The 19765-nt window shown below is 45.9% G+C and overlaps 2 protein-coding genes across 4 annotated transcripts in view; one reads left to right on the top strand and one right to left on the bottom strand.

Annotated features, from left to right (window-relative positions):
• Positions 1–10636, bottom strand: part of Hspa12a (heat shock protein family A (Hsp70) member 12A) — a 144607-nt gene extending 133971 nt beyond the window's left edge. Inside the window, exon 1 of the mRNA XM_057776992.1 lies at positions 10501–10636. Coding sequence (XP_057632975.1) covers positions 10501–10503 — 3 coding nt within the window. The 5' untranslated portion in view covers positions 10504–10636. The remainder of the gene's footprint in view (positions 1–10500) is intronic.
• The window catches only part of Eno4 (enolase 4), a 32005-nt gene continuing 21532 nt past the window's right edge, over positions 9293–19765 (top strand). For all 3 annotated transcript variants that reach the window (XM_057776991.1, XM_057776988.1, XM_057776989.1), the window contains exons 1-4: positions 9293–9428; positions 9633–10666; positions 12554–12682; positions 14067–14257. In XM_057776991.1, the coding sequence (XP_057632974.1) occupies positions 10502–10666; positions 12554–12682; positions 14067–14257 (485 nt within the window). In that variant the 5' untranslated portion in view covers positions 9293–9428; positions 9633–10501. The remainder of the gene's footprint in view (positions 9429–9632; positions 10667–12553; positions 12683–14066; positions 14258–19765) is intronic.

Raw genomic sequence — 19765 nt, 5'->3', positions numbered from 1 at the left:
GTTCTGACACACATGCTTGACTAATAAGGTAAAAGCACACAGTGATGAGAGCCACAGCCCAGGCTCACCTGTAGCTAATTTGAGTAGTTATTCCTAGGGTTTAAACCCAGACTTGCAGTGAAAGCCACAGACAGCTCAGCCTGAGACTTTTAATTTACTTATAAACCCACACGTTTGTATTTGTTACTGACATGTATCTCAGCTACTAGGAATTACCAAAAGAATGCGGTCAGATTCCTTCTACTCATTCAAAGGCAACCTCAGGCCAATGGGTACGGCACCTGTTGCGATGTGGGTTCCGCATCTGAGGTCATGTGTCTTCCAGTTAGACAGCGATGCTGCTTGGCCTTCACAGCACCCAGGCCAGTGCAGAATCACAGGCTAAGGGAAGAAAGGCCTTGGTGGAAGGCAAGAGAGAGTGCTCAGTGAACATTTCAACCACAGTGTGGATGGTGAAGTCAGATGTGACTGCAGCCATGGGAGCCGACTTCAGTCATTCCAACAGAAGTCTTTTCTGCGGTTCCCCTTCTGGAAGTCAGAAAGCCTGACTAACCCCAGAAGTTTGTTTTGTCCTTTTCTTTTCAGTTTGATACAAATCCCAGCCTCCTTACTCCAATGATATGTGGGATTTCCCTCTGTATGCTGTGAATACCATTGGTTAATAAAGAAACTGTCTTGAGCCCCCACACAGGGAATAGAGGTAGATGGGGAAAACTAAACTGAATGCTGGGAGGAAAAAGGTGGAGTCAGGGAGAAGCCATGTAGCCCCAGTGGAGACAGATGCTGAAACTTTACCCGGTAAGCAGCAGCCATGGGGCAATACACAGATTAATAGAGATGGGTTAAATTAAGATGTACACATTAGCCAATAAAAAACTAGAGCTAACGGGTCAAGCTCAAGTAATTTAAATAATATAGTTTCTGTGTGACTATTTCTGGAATCTGCTAATGGGCCAATCAGTGATTTAAATAATATAGTTTCTGTGTGATTATTTCTGGAATCTGGGCAGCTGGGTAATGAACAGGCGGCCTCCCTCAACAATGATATTCTCCAGAGTTACAGATTGTTTTAAAATATCCGATTGAAACCGATGCATACTTGTGGTTATCAACACCAGCACGTCTGAATCCCTGGGATGACTTACAAATGCCTACCACAAGCTACAGGTGACACAGGGTGGCAAGGGGGTAAAATCCTTGTCCATGGTTAGAGAGTACGGTGTGTCCATCATACATCAAACAAAGGACAGACCAACCCAGAGGGTCACGTGTGTGTGGCACAACCAGGGTGTGAAAAGTTCCAGGACAACCCCAATGAGTCTGAGTCAAACCCAGACAGCATTCATAAGGGAAGGGGAACATGAAAACAGACATGCACGCGTGTACACACAAGCACACACATACACACACATACACACGGTTATTTTTGCTTTCATCTAGCAGATATTTGGAGAGGAATTTAAGAGCGTTTTAATTTTACATTACTCATTTTCGTTGAATTTCCTGCTTCTGCAGATTTATAATTATCTCCATCAACAAGGAAATAATTTCCACTACTCTTGGGTTTATTAGAAATGTACAAATATTTTAGCTGGCCAGTGGTGGTGCATACCTTTAATCCCAGCACTTAGAAGGCAGAGGCAGGTGAATCTCTGTGAGTTCGAGGCCAGTCTGGTGTACAGAGCAAGTTATAGGACAGCCAGGGCTACACACACACACACATACACACACACATGCGCACGCGCAAAAAACAAAACAAAAAAACCCACCAAAACAACCCAAAAAAATAAAGAGAGAGGTACAGAATTTTTTACTGAATATATAATTTTTCTGGAAAAGGTCTCAGTTGTGAATTCAAAATAGCTGTATTTTCAACAAACAATAAATGATTACAGACATCCTAAAACTTCTAAATACCAGTCTTTAAAATAAAAAGTGATAGTTAGAACCTTTTGTTTTTACCCCCAAAATTAGTTCTTTGTTTTTGTATTCTCAAAAGCCGCCTTGTTCTTGTCAACTTAGTGACAAAGAAGTGAAAATATTTATGAATAAGCAAGGAGCATTCAGGTCAGACCCACAGTCAGCTACATCATAGCAAGTGGTGGCATGGAGCAGTTTGACACACACACAAGCAGACGCTCACATGCTCTCCCTCTCACACACATACATGCATGCACACATACAGAGACACAGGCACAGACAGACAATCACACACACAGGCACAGACAGACACACACACAGACACATATGCATGCACACAGAGACACAGACACATACACAGAGACACAAACACACACACACAGAGACACACACAGAAACACACACACACACACACACACACACACACACACGGTCCTTGATCCCTCAAACAGGCACTGTGCTCTCAAAATAGCAGAGATAGAAAACTTCTTTAGTAGGACCAGAGAGCTGAGGTTAGCTGACAGGGTTTCCCCAAAATTCCCTGTCCTGGGAGCTCATTTTATGTTCTTCCTTCTCAGGTTCTCCCCGCATTTTACGAGGCAGATGAAGTGCTCGGCTGTGTGCGTGGAGACATTTCAGTCTTTCAGCCTCAAGGAATGCTTTTTGGAGGACTAATGGAAGCCCTGTTTTTTTCTGAGTAAATAATGCTTATCACGACTCCTACAATGTTAGCCCCACATTCTCTGCTAGCATGGAATTCAATGTATTATGTTAAATTTGGAGCGGAAATTTAAACTAGTGTATTACCTCAACTCTGAAAAGTGCACAGTGCTCCCGAAATCGTTCACCCATGACTGGCATATTTGAAAAACATGATTAGATCACGACTGAGAAGTTTGCCTCAAATGATTACATTCACCCAAAGTCCTAGAATTCAGTTCCCCAGATCACAATTCTTGAAGAGTGATTCCTGCTCTGAATTTGTGACCACTGTTTTATTTTGTTTTGAAAACTGAAAAGAGTAGAATTCTTAATGTATCAAACAGAACAATACCGAGGCAAGTCCAGCCAGAAAGATAAAGCAATGACAAGGATAGCAAACCCAGGACCACCGCACAGTCAGCTGTAAATGCAAAAACTTAAGCCCCAAACTTCTGACACTGAACGTCCTCGGTCTCTCAAGCTTTAACATCGCTACCAGACTCCAGGCCAGGCTCCTGGCAATCAAAAGTGGAAAAGCAGAGACAGTCTTTTGATTTGGCTAATAAGAAACAGATTACCCCTCTTAAGCAGCTTAAAGGCCAACTTCAGAGAAGCTGGAAATCCCCTTCAGCCAGGTTCTTAAGTTTAATCACAAAAGTCAAACAACTTATTAACTCTCTCTCAAGTGCAACAACAAAACTGATAAGGCAAACAACTCCAGGGACCGGGAAGATGGGAAAGTGAGATCCAAACCTCAACTCCTTTTGACAGTGTTAGAGAAAGTACTTTTCAGGTTTTGCCACAACTTGATAACACACTTGGGAGCGGGGAGAGAGCTGGGTGATTAGAAGCACCTCCTATTCTGGCCTCAGACCCCAGTTCAGTTCCTAGTGCTCTCACTGGGTGGCTCACAACCACCTCTAACTCCAGCTCCAGGGGACCCCCTTTCCTGGCTGCCTCAGGCACCAGCAGGCATAATGACAAACGGTAAACAAGAAAACAGACACCCACTGGACAGGTCCTCTTGACTGGGAACCTTTCTCTTTCTTCTTTGCTGCTCCCTGTGTGGAAAACATACAGGGTAACATTTTCTTCATTCAAATAAAAGTCTTATTTTATTACTCGTATCAAGGGTAGTGCAGATGAGAAAAATCTAGTTTTGTAGGGCATTTCTCAGCATTCCTCGGCTTTATTAGACTGTACTTATGCCGCAAAATACCTTCGAGTTGCATTTACATCTATTTTAAAATGGCAAAAGTAGGTTGCTTAGAGAATCTCTTTGGCCCGATCTTTCCCTCTTCTCTTTATGTTCTGAACTCACTCGATAATTGCCTCACTTCTGGCTGTACGGAAACTGCATGTTTATTTCCTGAAAAATACCAATTAAACTGCCAGCGTAGCGTCTCCAGCGTAGTATCCCTGGGTCCTCGGTGTCAGAGGCCTTTGAACGAATGACAGGAAGGCTGAATCAGAAAGGGCTCTGCCAGGGCACCAGCTCTGAGCGGTCACACTTTAGCTTCTGTGTGAGCCTTCTGCTTCGCTCCCTAAGTGCTAAAGGTTGTGATAAAAGTGACGATTTCCAGGGAGTCTAATCACTTTCAAAGGCCACTAATATTGTTTTAAAAGGAAAGGGTCTCTCCTTCCACTCAATCTAGATCTCTGTACAGAGCTAAAGAAAGATTTGCTGTGCTTTTCCGTCCCCGATTTCTGTGAGGCTTAAGACAGTAGTACGTGGATTTTTATTAACCTCACAGCAATACTATGAAATTTTAAAAAAAAAAATACTATTCAACAAGGAAACAGACTCAGAAGTTATGTGAAGTGTACAAGGTCACAGAGTTGAAATTATGAGTTTCGATCCCAAGACTCAACACTTCTGGACTTTCTTGACTGTACCTGTTTCGTTCTTGGGGGAAATTCACAGTCATTCTCTTTTCTACCTGATTCAGAGCGGTGGGTCTTAACCCCGGCTGTAATGTAATATTTTAAAACTACTTCTGCACGAGTATGATTTGAGCCTGGGGCAGGTTTAAATTTGGTTCTGGGTAAAGGCATAATTAGCATTTCCCAACACGCCTCTTTGGAGTGTTTAAATTCTAATGGTGCTTAGGTAAGTAGAATCTCAGGGGGCTCAGGAGGGACGGTCACAACAGGAACTAGTCACCAAGAGTCACATGATCTACCCTGAGTCTCTAAAGACTTCAATGTGAGCCATTCAACTGGCTGTGCTATGGAAGGGGGACCGGTACCAAAGACCAGCAAGAGTGAGCAAGAGAGAACAGAACCTACGACAATGGGAATGGTGCATGACGGGAAATGAACGGGTACAGGAGTCAACAAGACCTGTGTGCACTCTGGCCAATCACCTCTTGACATTGGTTTGTAAACTCAAGAGGGCTGATGTCTGGAAGGTTTAAGACCTATGAAAAGTCACAGTCAAAGGCAGTTGCTGCTGGAAGTTTTGTTGTTACTACTATAGTGATAATGGCTACTGCCAGGGGGCTTTCGTAAATAATAATAAAAATATGTAAAAAGCTTTTATTTAGTAGTCAATCATTCCCACTTTACTTAGCATTCAATTTTCGGTGTTTATAATCGCCATTAGTTTGGTAACCCTACCTCTCGGCTTTGGCAACTTGGGGAGGAAGGTGAATGTTCCTCCTCCTGCTTCCATCCACCCTGTCTCTAGGAGTCTGTGATTAAAGGCACCTGCAATCACGATCATTAGTTCCCTGAGAAAATGACTTCAACACAAATGTCAAATGCAGGAAGAAGAATTAACAAGCACTTGATAGCAGCCCCCAAGAAACACCTAAACAATTGCTCTTGAACAGTAAAGGCGTGGCAAGAGGCTCCAATCTAAATAAAGGTGTTAGATAGGATAGAGGAAAAAATGAACACATACATTCATCTTCGTCCTCATCCATTTATGAGATGACTGAATGGATGAGAGATTCCCTTGTGAAATGCAAAATGAAGAATGTTTCCATTACTCTATGCAGGGTCTCCAACTAGCCGGTTGAGACAGGCAGATGTATCTCTGATAATTTCTCTTGAATCACAACTACCAAGTAGAGGGGTCTAGGAGGGAAACAGCCTCGCTGGTTCTCAATCAAGGTCTCTAGGAGGCCCAGGAACTCAATGCAAGAAGGGGCTCCCAGTTTTAAACCTACACCAAGCGCACGCCCAAGAGTGTACAGGCTTAGCTTGTACAGACAGTCTCTTTTGTTCGTGCATCTAAGTGAGTTATAACATGCTAAGCAAGCACTGCTGTGCCTTACAGCCACTGTTACCTGTGGGGTGCGGGTGCTCCATTGTTGTTGCTATTATTATTATTATTTTAAATATTTATTTATTATGTATACAATGTTCTGTCTGTATGCCTGAAGGCCAGAAGAGGGCACCAAACCTCATTGCAGATGGTTGCGAGCCACCATGTGGTTGCTGGGAATTGAACTCAGGACCTTTGGAAGAGCAGGCAATGCTCTTAACCGCTGAGCCATCTCTCCAGCCCTGTTGCTATTATTATTAAAAGGCGGTTTACAACTGGGCAGTGGTGGTGCACGCCTTTAATCCCAGCACTCAGGAGGCAGAGCCAGGCAGAGCTCTGTGAATTTGAGGCTAGCCTGGTCTACATAGTGAATTCTAAAACAGCCAGGGCCCCACAGACAAACCCCATCTCGACAAACCAAAACCAGAAAAGCTGTGGGACGGGGTCTCCACACTCAAAAGGGTTAGAAAACACTACCTGTCTAGACCTCTGTGCACTGAGATGCACATCTCAAAATTGCAGTGTAGAAGCTCTCATTTCAAAACCGCCCTTGCCTCACACTCTCCATGCAGCTCTTGGTGACATCCATGGGATACTGTATGTACATTCTCTCGAGTACCAAGTCCTTTCTAGAAGGCGGCTCAGCCCCACCTTCTCTCCCTGCATCTGTGTCAGGGACTCTCATAATCCCTGAGCCTTTCCTGCTGTTCTGTACCTTGCCTTCTCTTCTCTCCCACCTCCGGTTCTCCAGCTCGATATTTTTAGGACTAACCTCACACCAACTCCTTTCGTGCTCTGATGCTATAGAAGAGTCCTTAGACACCGAGTCTCAGTAGAAACAGGAAAAGAATCACCAAGGTATTAAAACAGAGATGTGAAGTTGAAGTACAATTTGCATATATCATGGGTGCAGAGTGTACTTTGTAGTCAAACTCCCAATATTCCCAAATGTCTACCAATGGGAAATAAAATTGGAATATTAACGAACAGTCTTTTGACTGGAACCTAGCCACACTGACAGGCTGTTAGTAAGTCTAGTGCACAGGTTTCCAGGTGAGTTTTCGGTCTCTGATTTCAGTGTACCGCTGGCAGCTGCAATGTCATCAGAGCCTCAGTGCTCTGGAAGAGTACCTGGCGTGTGACAAATAGTCAAGGAATCTTTGTCGACTGACTGGAGGAAGTAGACAGAGGGGTACCTGTGCTTCTTTGACATAACACAGTTTTCTTTTAGAGAAGATGGAGTCTGTAAGGAAGCAACTAAGTCAATAATAACCTTTTCCAAGTAGTCAACCTGCCTCTAAGCTTTGACTTGCATACCCTTCCCTCCAGCATACTGTCATTTCAGTCATAAAGGTAATTCATTTAAAGAAAAAATATAAAAAGAAAAGCTTCCAGTGAGCCAGCGCCTGAGGGCAGCATGACCACCATCCTTTCAGGCTGTCCTGTGTGTGCACGGACTGTCCTGAATGAGCATGGGCTGTCCTCGGAGTACATGTGCCATCCTATGTGTTCAGGGACCATCCTGTGTGTGCATGGGTCATCCTGTGTGCTCACTGACTGTCCTGTGTGAGCATGGACCATCCTGTGTGTGCACGGGTCATCCTGTGTGCTCACTGACTGTCCTGTGTGAGCATGGACCATCCTGTGTGTGCACAGGCTGTCCTCTGTGTGCATGGGTGCAGAGGCACACACACCTGGCACACCACCAAGTCTCCCCTTGCCTTTGGGACTGTTGCTCTATGCTCAATTTGTTTCCTCTTACAGCCGCCGCCCTCCTCCTCCTCCTGTGTCCTCAATCCTTCTGTAGCACTCAGCTCCTATTTCAAGAAGATTCTGGCCCATTTCCCTCCTGTCAACTCTCCACCTTCAGGTTGTTATGGTATGAAGATATCTTCTAGCTATGTCTTCAGGCCCCCCACCCCCTTTTTCTCTAGGATTCCCAGACTCTAGGCCAACAGGCATATAGCACAGTGCACACGATGCAGTAACTCCAGGTCATACATATGTCCTACTCTTGTTTTTGTTTTGTTTTCTGAGTTTCTCTGTGTAGCCCTGGCTGTCCAGGAAGCAACTCTGTAGACCAGGCTGGTCTCACACCGAGAGTTCTGCCTGCCTCTGTCTCCCAAGTGCTGAGATTAAAGGCGAGTGCCAGCACTGTTCTGTGTGTGCCCACTCTTGACCACACTGCCCTGTGTGTGCCCACTCTTGACCACACTGCCCTGTGTGTACCCCACTCTTGACCACACTGCCCTGTGTGTGCCCACTCTTGACAGCTCCACGCTCCTCTCAAGAGAACTCTACACTCCCTCAAGTCTTCTTCAGTTCCCCAACCTCTACCCTCTCACCCAGCCTGCTCATCCTTTCTCCACATTATTTCTCACCCATCTTTTCCCGAGGGCAACCTTACTGTTTAACCTTTCTACATCCTTCTCTACCTAGATTCATTGCTTTCTGTAGACCCGAACATACATCACACTTGCTAGTGTGGCCAGTCAACCACTTCTGTCTTGCCTAGCCTATATTTTTAGAAATGCAGAATGGTATAATTCTCTAACAATTTCTCTACAGGCTAAGTATCTATCCCTGTTTCTTATTTATGAAACAGAGTAATTATTATTCACCCAACTCCAAAACATTTGCTAGTTAAGTATTTATTGTGACTTTTATGTGCAAAACCCATTCACTTATCCAATAACTATTTGCTGAACATCTAATCAATTAGAGTTGATGCTGTGGATGCAGAATTGAATAAGACACGCAATCCCTGTCCTCATGAAACACAGAGACCAGTGGGTAAGAGAGGAAAGAACCCGTTACATAGTGGTCCCAGCCCAAACAATTCCAGTTTTTCACTAAAATATTAAATGAGGGCTGTGGGTATAATTCAACTGGTAGACTGCTTCCCTGGCATGTGAGAAGGCTGGGGTTCCATTCCCGGCACCACATTAACCAGGCATAGTGGTTCACGCTTGTAATTCCAGAACTCAGGAACTGACCAGAAGTTCAAGGCCCATCCTCCACTACATAGCCAGTTTGAGGCCATCCTAGGATACATAAAGTCTCCCATTAAAAAGAAAAAAAGAAAAGAAAAAGAAATTAAACGGGGTCTGGAGATAAAGTTAGTTCAGTAGCTGCATCCAGGTGGTAAGCCCAAAGAACTAAGCTGAGCTGAGGAACAATGAAAAGAAGAAAGAAAGTCAAATGGGTCAGCCCGAAGGGATGAGATTTGAGGTCCAGGATTCAAGTGGGCAAGGAGTTCAGAAAAAAGAACAGGCTCTTGGGGGCGTGAATGTAGAGCATTGTTTTCCTTAGAATACAGGACCCACACATACCATAATGGGTGAAGGCAGTGTCTACAACTGGAGGTGGGCGGCTAGGAGGAAGGGCAGAGGGATGGAAGCAGTGGCAACACTGGGGACTCGTTTTATATAAGGATCTTCTAAAAACCCAGCCGTCAGCAGCTAGCTCTGCAGTGGACGGGAAGGTGATTCAGCCTCCGCTTCCACCATCAAAGGACTTGGAGTCAGCCAGGAGGGTAAGTCAAGAGTGTGACGATCCATCACACCACAGAAAGGAAATCATTCTGAGAGAGAGAGAGAGAGAGAGAGAGAGAGAGAGAGAGAGAGAGAGAGAGAGAGAGAGAGATCGCTTGGCGAGTCCAGAAGAAGGGAGGTGGAGGTGTCGGTCCGGGTTATGTAACAATACAGACTCCCATATTTTATTCACCTACACCCAACAGTACAACTATGGAAAACAACTGTTCCCAAATGCTTCTTCACTCTCGGGGTTATTTTAAGTGATTGCCAGCAGACGGGACAGGTAGGATTATGTTTTCTAGAAGAGCAACGGAGGCACAGAACTTTTAAGCAACCTGCTTTCTGTTGGGAACATAAAACAGGCAACGGTAAAATGAGAACACCCTGTCCCCTTCTGTCTCGGCCCACTCCTGAGCCATCAAAGTATCCAGAACACTGTAAATTCTATCGTTGCGCATGGTTCCTGACTGGCACGGGATACAGGGAGCCCTCTGCAGAGGCCATGGACCCAATGACCTTCCCAAGTGCTGCTTCGGCGTCACCTCCGCCAGCACCCTGGGTCTCTCCAAAGCATCACTAACTATCCTTACTGCCTACATAGTTTTCCTCGCAGAGAATTCACCCTCAATAATCTCCCCGGGAAGGGTGTGCAAAGCTGTTTCTGAGAGGATCACGAGGCGTGCGGTAAGCACGCTGACGGGTTGGAATGGATGCTTTCCCGGGACCTCCACGGCTCAGGAAGGGCACCCTGGGCTCTTGCATCCCTTCTCCCTCAACTGGAACAGATAAAAGTAGCAGGTACCGCTCCCCAGATTCTGCAAAACGAACTCAAACAATCGTTAAATGCTTTCCCGATCTGGGAGAAACACTAACAAATGAGGCTGGAAGAACACTGAGAACGAAGCGCAAAGAAGCGCGCACGGGGTAACGATGGAAAGCAAAGGGTTCCTTGCACTAAGGGCAGAGCCTCGCGAGATCTAGGGGTCGGGAATCTCGTTGCGTTGCCTAGCGACCAAAAGACGCTGGCGGGCCCCCTTAGCGAAACCCCCGCTGGAGCCCTGAGTGTCCTACCATGGGGGAAGAAGGCAGCGGCCGCAGCTGTGGGATCACCAGGGACCTGCAGAAGCTGAAGCAGCAGGCGATGGCGTACTACCAGGAGAACGACGTCCCCCGCAGGCTGGAAGAGCTGCTCAACTCCACCTTCTACCTCCAGCCCGCGGACGTCTACGGGCACCTGGTAGGGACCTGCGGCCAGCTCCCCTCCTTCCCCCTCCCCTCCGGCCCGGCCCACGCTGCGGCAGCGCGCTGCGCTTGCGCCGTGGAGTCGCGCCTGCGCGCTGCTGGGGCCAGGTGGTCAGTGACCCGAGCGGGGAGGATGCGGAGAGGGAAGCCGGGATACGTTGCCCCGGGGGACCGAAAGTTGAGGCGCAGAAGCGAGAGTCGAGGGGGACACTGGGCGGTCCTGTAGCCTGGGAGGCTGTCCCGAGCCTGCGGGCTTCTTTACGATGCAGGGAGCCCGCCCGCCTTTGGTTTTCTAAAACACAGACCTGAACGCCAAACTCGCCTCTGCTGCTTCTGTCAAGGATCGGGACTGAGCTGTGACTTGGCCGCAGCCCACCCCGGAGCCTCATTCCACTGGCTTCCACTGCCTCCAGATTTCTCAGATGCCAAGCCTAGGCACCAGGGTTTGCACACCTCATGCACCCTTCTTTGGCTAGGTACCCAACTTTACGGGCCAGTGAATACCAAAACTGTAGATTTCGCTGGAGGCCCTCTCCACAGGGCTCTGGATTTAGCGTCCTTGAGCTCTCCCAGGGCGCATCCTCCAGCTGTGATCCTTCCAGTTGGCTGATGAGCTATTGCTAAGAGGGGAGCCCTGTGCCTCAGACACTGTCTTGGGGATATCGAGCTAGGGTACCACTTTGCTATCTCAGTCTCTAGAAACTCTCTGCATGGTTAAAATAAGACCAAAAGCACCCAATTCCTCTTTCTAACTAAAGAACTTATGCCTCGGGTATTTAAGTGACAGTGGTACACAGGAACATTTGTGAAGTGGGTGAAGGCATGATAAGGACTTCAGTCCCTAAGGCCTCTTGCTAAAGGAGCTGTTAACATTGTCTGGTCTCAATTTAAAAGGACACCAAACCCTGTCTCATAGGCACTCAGTGTGCAAAGCTAGACACTCGCACTTTTGTTTCCACGTGGGATGGTCTCCCTAGTGTGCTTAGCAGCTTGGCACTGGTTTGTCCAGCTCTCTGGAATCTCCCATACCTTGGTTAGGGATGGCCCTAGTTCGCTTTCTATTGCCTTTTTACAACATTCCGACCAAAAGCAACTTAGGGAAGAAAGGGTTCCCCTGGCTTACATTTCCACTTCATAGTCTGTCGTCAGCAACGTTGTCTGAGCAGGAATCAAAGAAGCGGCCATGGGGGACATGGTTTACTGGTTTGCTACCCATGGCTTGCTCAGCCCGCTTTTTTATACCACTCAGGTCACCCTGCCCAGGATTGGCACCGCCCTTAGAGGGCTAAGCCATCCATGCATCGATCTTGGATCCCTTCCAAATGACTTGTGCTCTGCCACTTAAGAGAAACTGGAATTACTATGACTCCCCAGAGGCCTTTTAGTGAGCACTATACATCAGCCCATGACAGGCAAGACTGTTGTTGTCTTTAACTTCACTCTTCAGAAGCCAGATGCCTGTTTGGGAATGAGAGGTGGGGTGGGGTGGGGTGGGATAAAATCAGCTCCCTTCAGATTTCTTAAATCTGAACACATCATGGTGTTGTAAAGATCAATAACTTCCATAACTTGGAAAGAAGTATCAGGGAGTTAATTGACTTTGAACTCACTAGGGTTAGGGTTAGGGTTAGTATCCCTGCTAAAGAGGGGTACTAGGTCTGTTGATGAAGACGGGTCTCTGCATTCTTGATGAGAGATCAATGAGAATACAACACAGCTCCCCCTGGGCTGGAGACTCCGCTCCAGCATGGGCTGTTCTAGCAGAGGTGTAGAACTCATCCAGGTCTGGAAAGTTTTGTAGGATAGAGAGTCAGTGTGCCTGGCCTTTGTAAGATAAATCCGATGCGGTTTTCTGATTTTTGATTTTATGTGTGTCTTGAAGGCAAACTACTTTTCGAAACTTGCAAAGCCTCCCTCCATATGCAAAGTAGCCGGAAAAATCATACTGGATGGACTGGGACTTCCTACTCTCCAGGTGGAAATCTCCTGCACCATCCAAAATCTCCCCAAGGTATGAGGCAGCTCAACGATGCTCTTTAATGTATCCTGCTCGGCTCTATACTTAGTAGCAAGAGTATCTAAACTTCAAAAACGTAATGTTTTGGGATTCAGTATTTGTGAAGCAGATACATGTTCATACATATGCTTCTTATTCACGAATTCCATATATGCTTGAATCATGGAATCAGCAATGCAGTGTGTTTTATGTTTCAGTGTGGCTTTGATAAAAGTCATGACATGCTAACCTGAATTCAATCCCAAGGAGAGAAAGGAAAGGAAAGGAAAATACCTTTAATATCCTGACATTTCAATGCAATGCATTCTATATGTCTACATTTGGGTTTATGTGTTCGAGAATATGTAGAATAATGATTTAAGCAAAGAAAACAATGTAAATAATTTTAGTGGCTGGATGTCGTGGTACACTGCTTTAATTCCAGCACTCAGCAGGTAGAGCCCAGGAGGACCAGTAAGCAGTTGAAGGCGATCTTCTCTTATACTTAGTGAGTTCAGAACCAGCCTGGGCACTTGAGACTTAAGGACCAGTAGTGGCTCGGGATTCTTAGGAGACTTATTTGTCCTAGAAGGACAAAGGGCAGGGAATAAGAGACAAAGACGGGAGACAGAGGGAGAAGGGGAAGGGGTGTTTGTCCCAGGAAGACAAAGGAGTGCCTCTGGACAGGGAGAGGGCAGGCATAGCCCATTGGCAAATGGCGGTTTAATAAAGGCAAAATGGGAAACCCCATGTTAGGAGGATGAGGTGTTTTATTTTAATTGGGCGTGTTAATTAGGTGAGCCAAAGGTAGCTTCTAATTGCTGGACTTTGGTACTTTAGTAGCTGGACCTTGGTAGTCAGCCTCAGGAGGAGGAAGTGGCCAAATAAGGGCATAAACCTTGGTGGGTAGCTTTAGGAGTATCATCTAAGGAATTTTAGAAGGCAGAGGAAATGGGGGAGAAGGACAAGGCTGGCTAGAGTCCCTTCATAGATTCTATCTCAAGAAAATAAAAGTAAATTTAAAAATAAAAACAATTTAACTGTTTAATTCATGTGGTTACCTACCTTTTATAAATAGAATTGCCACAGCCTGTGAGAGGAGAAGAATAAGGGTAAATTGTAGCTAGTTTTTTTTTTTTTTTTTTTGAGAAGTAGTGTTAGGGAAAGTTCAGTGTGGGACTTTTAGACCAGTATTTTAACAAGAGAATAATTTGAAATGGTTCATGAAGTCAAATTTCTCAATATTTCAACAGGATGCAAATATAGAGAAAAATTATGTGTTGTTTTCTTCCTTGAAGTAGGTGATAAAATACCATTAATGTTAAATGCTAGATGAACTCAGTTTCCTGTCTCCTGGGAGAGGCGGAGAAAGTGTGGAACCCATTTGTGTCATTGCCAGTACATCTGTTCCGTGGTGATACCTGCGCACTTTGAAGTCCCAGAGAACGCCCCGCCAGAGGTGGCCGATGCCGAGGAGACAGAACGGCACTTGGCAGTGAGCACGGCTCTGCAGTGGGTCAGTGAATCCATGACAGAGGAGCTGTGGGGTCTGGTCCCCTCCAACCAGGCAGAGGTGGACCACAGGCTCAGGTAACAGCTGGGTATGAGCGCCTGACTCGTGTCTTTGCGTTTCACCTGCCAATAAAATGGCCCCAGGCAGCAGTGTTTCTTAGACCTGTATCACTCAAGTCCTGTTTTACCCAAGAAATGTAAAAACCATTGGTGTGCGTTCGCGTGCATACACATGTGTGCGTGCTGTGAAGGTCAGAGTTCAAGGCCAGTGATTTTCCTTCATCATTCTCTACCTCGTATTTTGGGACAAGGGATCCCGCTTTTACCTGGACCCCACCTATTCAGCTAGACTTTAAAGTTTTATTTATTTTCATTTATATGTATGAATATTTTTCCTGCATGTATGTATGTGCACCACATGTATGCCCAGAGGAAGCAGAAAAGGTCATTGGATCTCTTGGAACTGGAGTTATTGGTGGCTATGAGCCACTATGTTGGTTCTTCCTATAACTGTGACCCTTTAATACAGTTATTCATATTGTGCTGAACCCCAACCATAAAATTATTTTTGTTGCTACTTCATAACTTTTGCTACTGTTATAAGTTGTATGTAAACATCTGTGTTTCCCAGGGATCTTAGGTGACCCCAGTGAAACAGTTGGTGTAGGAGGTTCTTCTGTTTATGTGTTGCTTTCATTAGTTAATCAATAAAGAAACTGCTTGGCCTGATAGGGCAGAACTTAGGTAGGCAGAGAAGACAGAACTGAATTCTGGGAGGAAGGAAGCAGAGTCAGGGACAGACAGCATGGAGCCGTCAGAGACAGACGTGCTGACTCTTTCCCCGTAGGCCACTGCCACATGGTGATACAGATGAATAGAAATGGGTTAAATCAAGATGTGAGAGTTAGCCAATAAGAGGCTAGATATAATGAGCCAAGCAGTAATTTAATGGATACAGTTTCTGTGTGATTATTTCGGGTGTAAGCTAGCCAGGCAGCTGGGACAAACAAAGACCCCCTCCTCCTTGTAACAAACAGTGACTCCACCCCCAGGGGGCTGCAGCCCACAGGTTGAAAACCACTGGTGTAGGCGCTTGAACTGAACTGGGTTCCCCACAAGAGCAAGATGCTCTCTTACCTGCTGAGCCATCTCCCCTCCCCTCTCCACCCCCAGGGGGCTGCAACCCACAGGTTGAGAATCACTGGTGTAGGCGCTTGAACTGAACTGGGTCCCCCACAAGAGCAAGATGCTCTCTTACCTGCTGAACCATCTCTCCTTCCCTCACTCGACAACTTTTCTATGAAACCCAAGTCAGCAGCTGAAGCAGTGCTTTTGAAAATCAAACATCTAACATACAATCCGAAGAGACACGAATTCAATGTTTACCTGTTGGGGAGATAATAAGTCTTTTTGTTTTACATAATTAAACCATGGTGTTTCTACAAGATCAAGAAGCTTGTATATACAATAAAACACTACAATTTGTAATGAACAGTGGAGGTGTTTCAGGCGGGTTCATTGGTGTGGTGTGGCAATGCAAAGTACACATACAGGTTCAGACCCAAAGTCACATGAGGCAGCAAAGTGAGATGTATCGCCCGAGCACCTCAGATTCGTTAAATATTTGATTTGGAATGAATTTTCACTCCTAACATGTTCAGAAACCTTCCTCTGTTACCAAATAGTTTGCAACCCCCAGCATTCATTTACATGACCCCACGGGAGGTTGCGACCCACAGAGTAAAAAGCTGGACTGTAGAACTGGGGAAAGAGACAGTTTAAGAAGCAAGTGAAAACAGCCAGCATTCCCTGAAGTCTGGTTTTCTCCTTTTCCCTGTGTAAGGGTGGGGCCAGCCTGCGGCCTCTTCTACAGGGAACTTCTCAGATTAAGGACCAGGTTATCAGAGAACGGCCAACTTTGAGGCTTCAGACCCTTGCCTGCAGACACCTGGCTGTCGCTTACATTTAGACCTTTAGCCATGAATTAAGGTTTGTTTTTTGTTTTTTTGTTTTTTTGGTTTTTTTTTATCAGAGTACCAAGTCAGGCTGAGTGCTATTTGGTGCCACACCAAGTCACGGGTTAGAGTCATCTTTCCTTCACACAGGTAAAAGGCGTCAACAGCCTTGGCCAGGCCAGGTCAACGCAGCCTCTTTTCTAGTTGTTGCATGGCCTTGAGCATGTTGTGCTGTTTGCCTCAGAGTTGGTTGATGACCAAAAAAATTTAAAAAACCACTTTGAAAAGGCAATTTTTTTTTTGTCTTTTTTGAGTTAAATGAACCCCACCCCCCTTACTTCTATTTTTTGGCTACAGCTTCTACTACTTTATTGCATACTTTCTTCTGGAGGTTTCCTTCCCAAACCTCCTATCTGGACTGGTTCGTGTAGTTTATGAGTTAGACAGGCATCTACAAGCAGGTATCTTCTTTTGTCCAAACTATGGGCCCTGGTGGATAAAGACAGTCTTTGGCACGACAAGACAATATCAGGGACATACCTGTGATGGAGGTACCTCTTATTTCCCCTGCCAAGGTGCACTTAGGTTCTGATTGTGTAGGTTGAAAACAAAACAATAAAACTGTTGCTCCTAGGACAATCATGATGCAAATTTCAACAGGAAGAGCACAGTTATGTCAGACAGCCAAACTGTGGAAAGTTTGATTTTTAAGGGTCCCTTTTAATCACTTTCCACCTCTGGGGGTCAGGCTTCTCTTCTGTGGGTTCCTCAAGTACCCTTTTGAGATGTGAGCGATGAACCCAGGCAGAAATACCAGCAACTTTAATAGCAATTCGGAGTCCGGAGAATTACAATGTAAGGTTCTTTCCGTCTAGGTTCAAGCTGGTCAGTTTTGAAGTGAGCTGTTGGGTTTAGCCACTTCAATCACTGTGGCTTCCCCAGCTCCAGGTTCTTTATGAGTAATGCCATGAGGACTCTGTGCCCTTCTCCCCAGAGAGCGATGAGTGACCAGACCAAGCAAGAGAATTGTTTTTATGATGATTCTTTACTAGCAACTTCAATATCCAATGCATCAATAGGGTTTACAGTCTTAATAGGCACAGGGGATTGATGATGGGCAACACACAGGCAATTCAATATCACAATTATTAATCCTACTAAACCTAATACATAAAACCAATTCATAACCTCAATTCAGCTTATCAAAGCACTTCTTAACCTTAATGCAACTTATTGATTAACGTTTCCTAATTCTAATACCAAACATTAAACATATGCATTAAAATATCAATTTCCCTTAACATTTCATGCTCTAATATTAATACTAACGTTTCAATAACTTTTAACAACTCACACTCTAAACACATGTTACCAAGTGCCCTACTTAAATAATCCTGCTAACACACACACACACACACACACACACACACACACACACACACACACACTATATGACCTGATCTGTTCTGTAAAGGGCTGAAAGGGAGTGCTAGGTTTCTTCCGGCTGGAAGTCCAAACGCACTGGGTGCTTGGTCACGAAGCTTGCTTGACTGCATAGTCTGTGTGGTCTGGTGATAGTAGCTTATCTCAGGATGCAGGACATTTGGAGGATTCTCCTCTCGGGAGGCTGACGTTCGATGTTCTGCCCTCAGGCTGGTCCTGGGTGCTCATTACAGTTTTGAAGTGACAGACGAATAATACAGCATCTCCAGGCTGGAACAGGTGATCAGGTGGATGGTACCCAACAGGTTGAGCAACCTGGACCTGAGGGATAATCTTTATCCAAAGTTAATTGCAGTCCTTTTAAGGACTCAGAGGTTGGAGTGAGGCAATCTGGTAACAGTCTGGCGTGTACTCAAGGAATCATGGGAAATGGTCATCCATAAACTAATTCATATGGGGTGAACTTTTCTCCATAGGGGGTACATTGGACTCTGAGAAGGTCATAAGGCAAAAGGTCGACCAGTTACCGCTAGTTTCAAGAGGCTATTTAGTTAAAATCTCCTTTAAAGTTATATTCATCGTCTCTACTTTCCTGAGCTTCGAGGATGATACATACACCGTTTCCAACAATTTATGTTAGGAGCCTTAGAGAGCAATTAGGGTAACTTGGCCTTGATGGCCAAGACATTGTCGGATCCTAGAGATATGGGAGGCCATATCTGGGAATAATTTCCATTATTAATTTCTTAGCTACCAATTGGGCCGTTTACATTCAGGATGTAAAGGCCTCTGTGCAGCCTGTGACAGTACTGACAGAGACCAAAAGATATTTGTAGCCATACAGTCCTGGCTTGACTTCAGGGAAGTCCACTTCCCCAAATTCACCAGGTGCTGTACCTTGACCCTGTTGGCCTGGGGGAAGTGTGTTCTTCTTTGCCTTCACCTGGGCACAAGTCAGGCAGTGGTCTGAAATGCTCTGAAGTTCCCAGTGTCCAGGTAGCCAGACATGAGGGGAGATGATTTCTGAGAGCTTCCTAGGTGACAAGGGCATGGCAGGATGCAAGGCAGTTAGTCAGTACTGGCGCCGTCCCTTTGGTGTGAGATTCTCCCATCAGACAAGACCCACCGTCTGTTGTGAGCCCTCTGAGCCCCTTCACTGAAGAGCATCTTCACTGAGGCAGAGTAGGGGCTCGGGAAGAGCAGAGCCCCAGGGCTGCTGCTTGTGTAAATGTTCACCCTGTTTCCTTCAGCCCACCTTAAAGCCTGTGTCAGAACAATTATTTCTGCTCTCTGGGTGGAGTGCCTCTGAGCAAGGCTTGTGCCCAGATGACCTCATTCTGGCCTGTGACCCCCCCCCCCCATACCTGGTCCCTTCTTGAGTGAAGCTGCTGCCATCAGTATAGAGACCTGCATCTCGGGTAGTGAGAGGAATGTCTGTCAGGTTAAACAATGTCCAGCATCTCTGGGCAGCCATGGCTGGGCTCCTCAGGATCATCACCCAGCAGCAGGGATTTATCAAAAGTCAGTCTGTCCTTATCTAAAGGAAGGGCTTGGTACTGGGCATCCGACATCCACTTTGATGGCATCTCCCAACAGGGCGCCCACATCATGTGGACCTGTTACAGTTAGTTCTGTCCCAACACGGGCTTGTCAGCTTCTTTTACAAGAATTGCAGTGGCTGCACTGGTTCTTAAACAAGGGGGCCATTCAGAGGCAACAGGATCCTATCTCTTTGAGATGAAAGCTATAGGCCTTTTCCAGGGACCCAGGGCCTGAGTCAGGACTCCCTTGGCAATGTCCTTTCTTTCATGGATATAAAGGTGAAAGGTCATGGAGAGATCAGGGAGAGTTAGTGCCGGGCCTACACCAGGGCCTCTTTTAAGTCCTTAAAAGACCTGTTCATGTCCTCAGTCCCTTCCAAAGGGATGTTACCTAAGCTACAGCAGAGTAAAAGGGTTTGACAATTCCAGGAAACCCAGGCATCCAAAGACGGCAACATCCAACAGCTCCCAGACATTCCCTAACTTGTTTCCTGGCGGCTGGAGTTGGGATTTGCAGTTTGGCAGCTATGTGGGCCTGGGACAACAGTCTCTCCCCTTCTCTCTGCTCACATCCCAAGTCAGACACCTGGGTGAGCACATTTGACTTTCATTTCAGAAACCCTATTAGCCTAACTGGGATAGAGTTT

This window comes from Chionomys nivalis, chromosome 8 (genome assembly GCF_950005125.1).
Source record: "Chionomys nivalis chromosome 8, mChiNiv1.1, whole genome shotgun sequence".
Taxonomy (NCBI): domain Eukaryota; kingdom Metazoa; phylum Chordata; class Mammalia; order Rodentia; family Cricetidae; genus Chionomys; species Chionomys nivalis.
The sequence above is the reverse complement of the archived record's forward strand: the minus strand, read 5'-3'. Positions and strand labels throughout refer to the sequence as shown.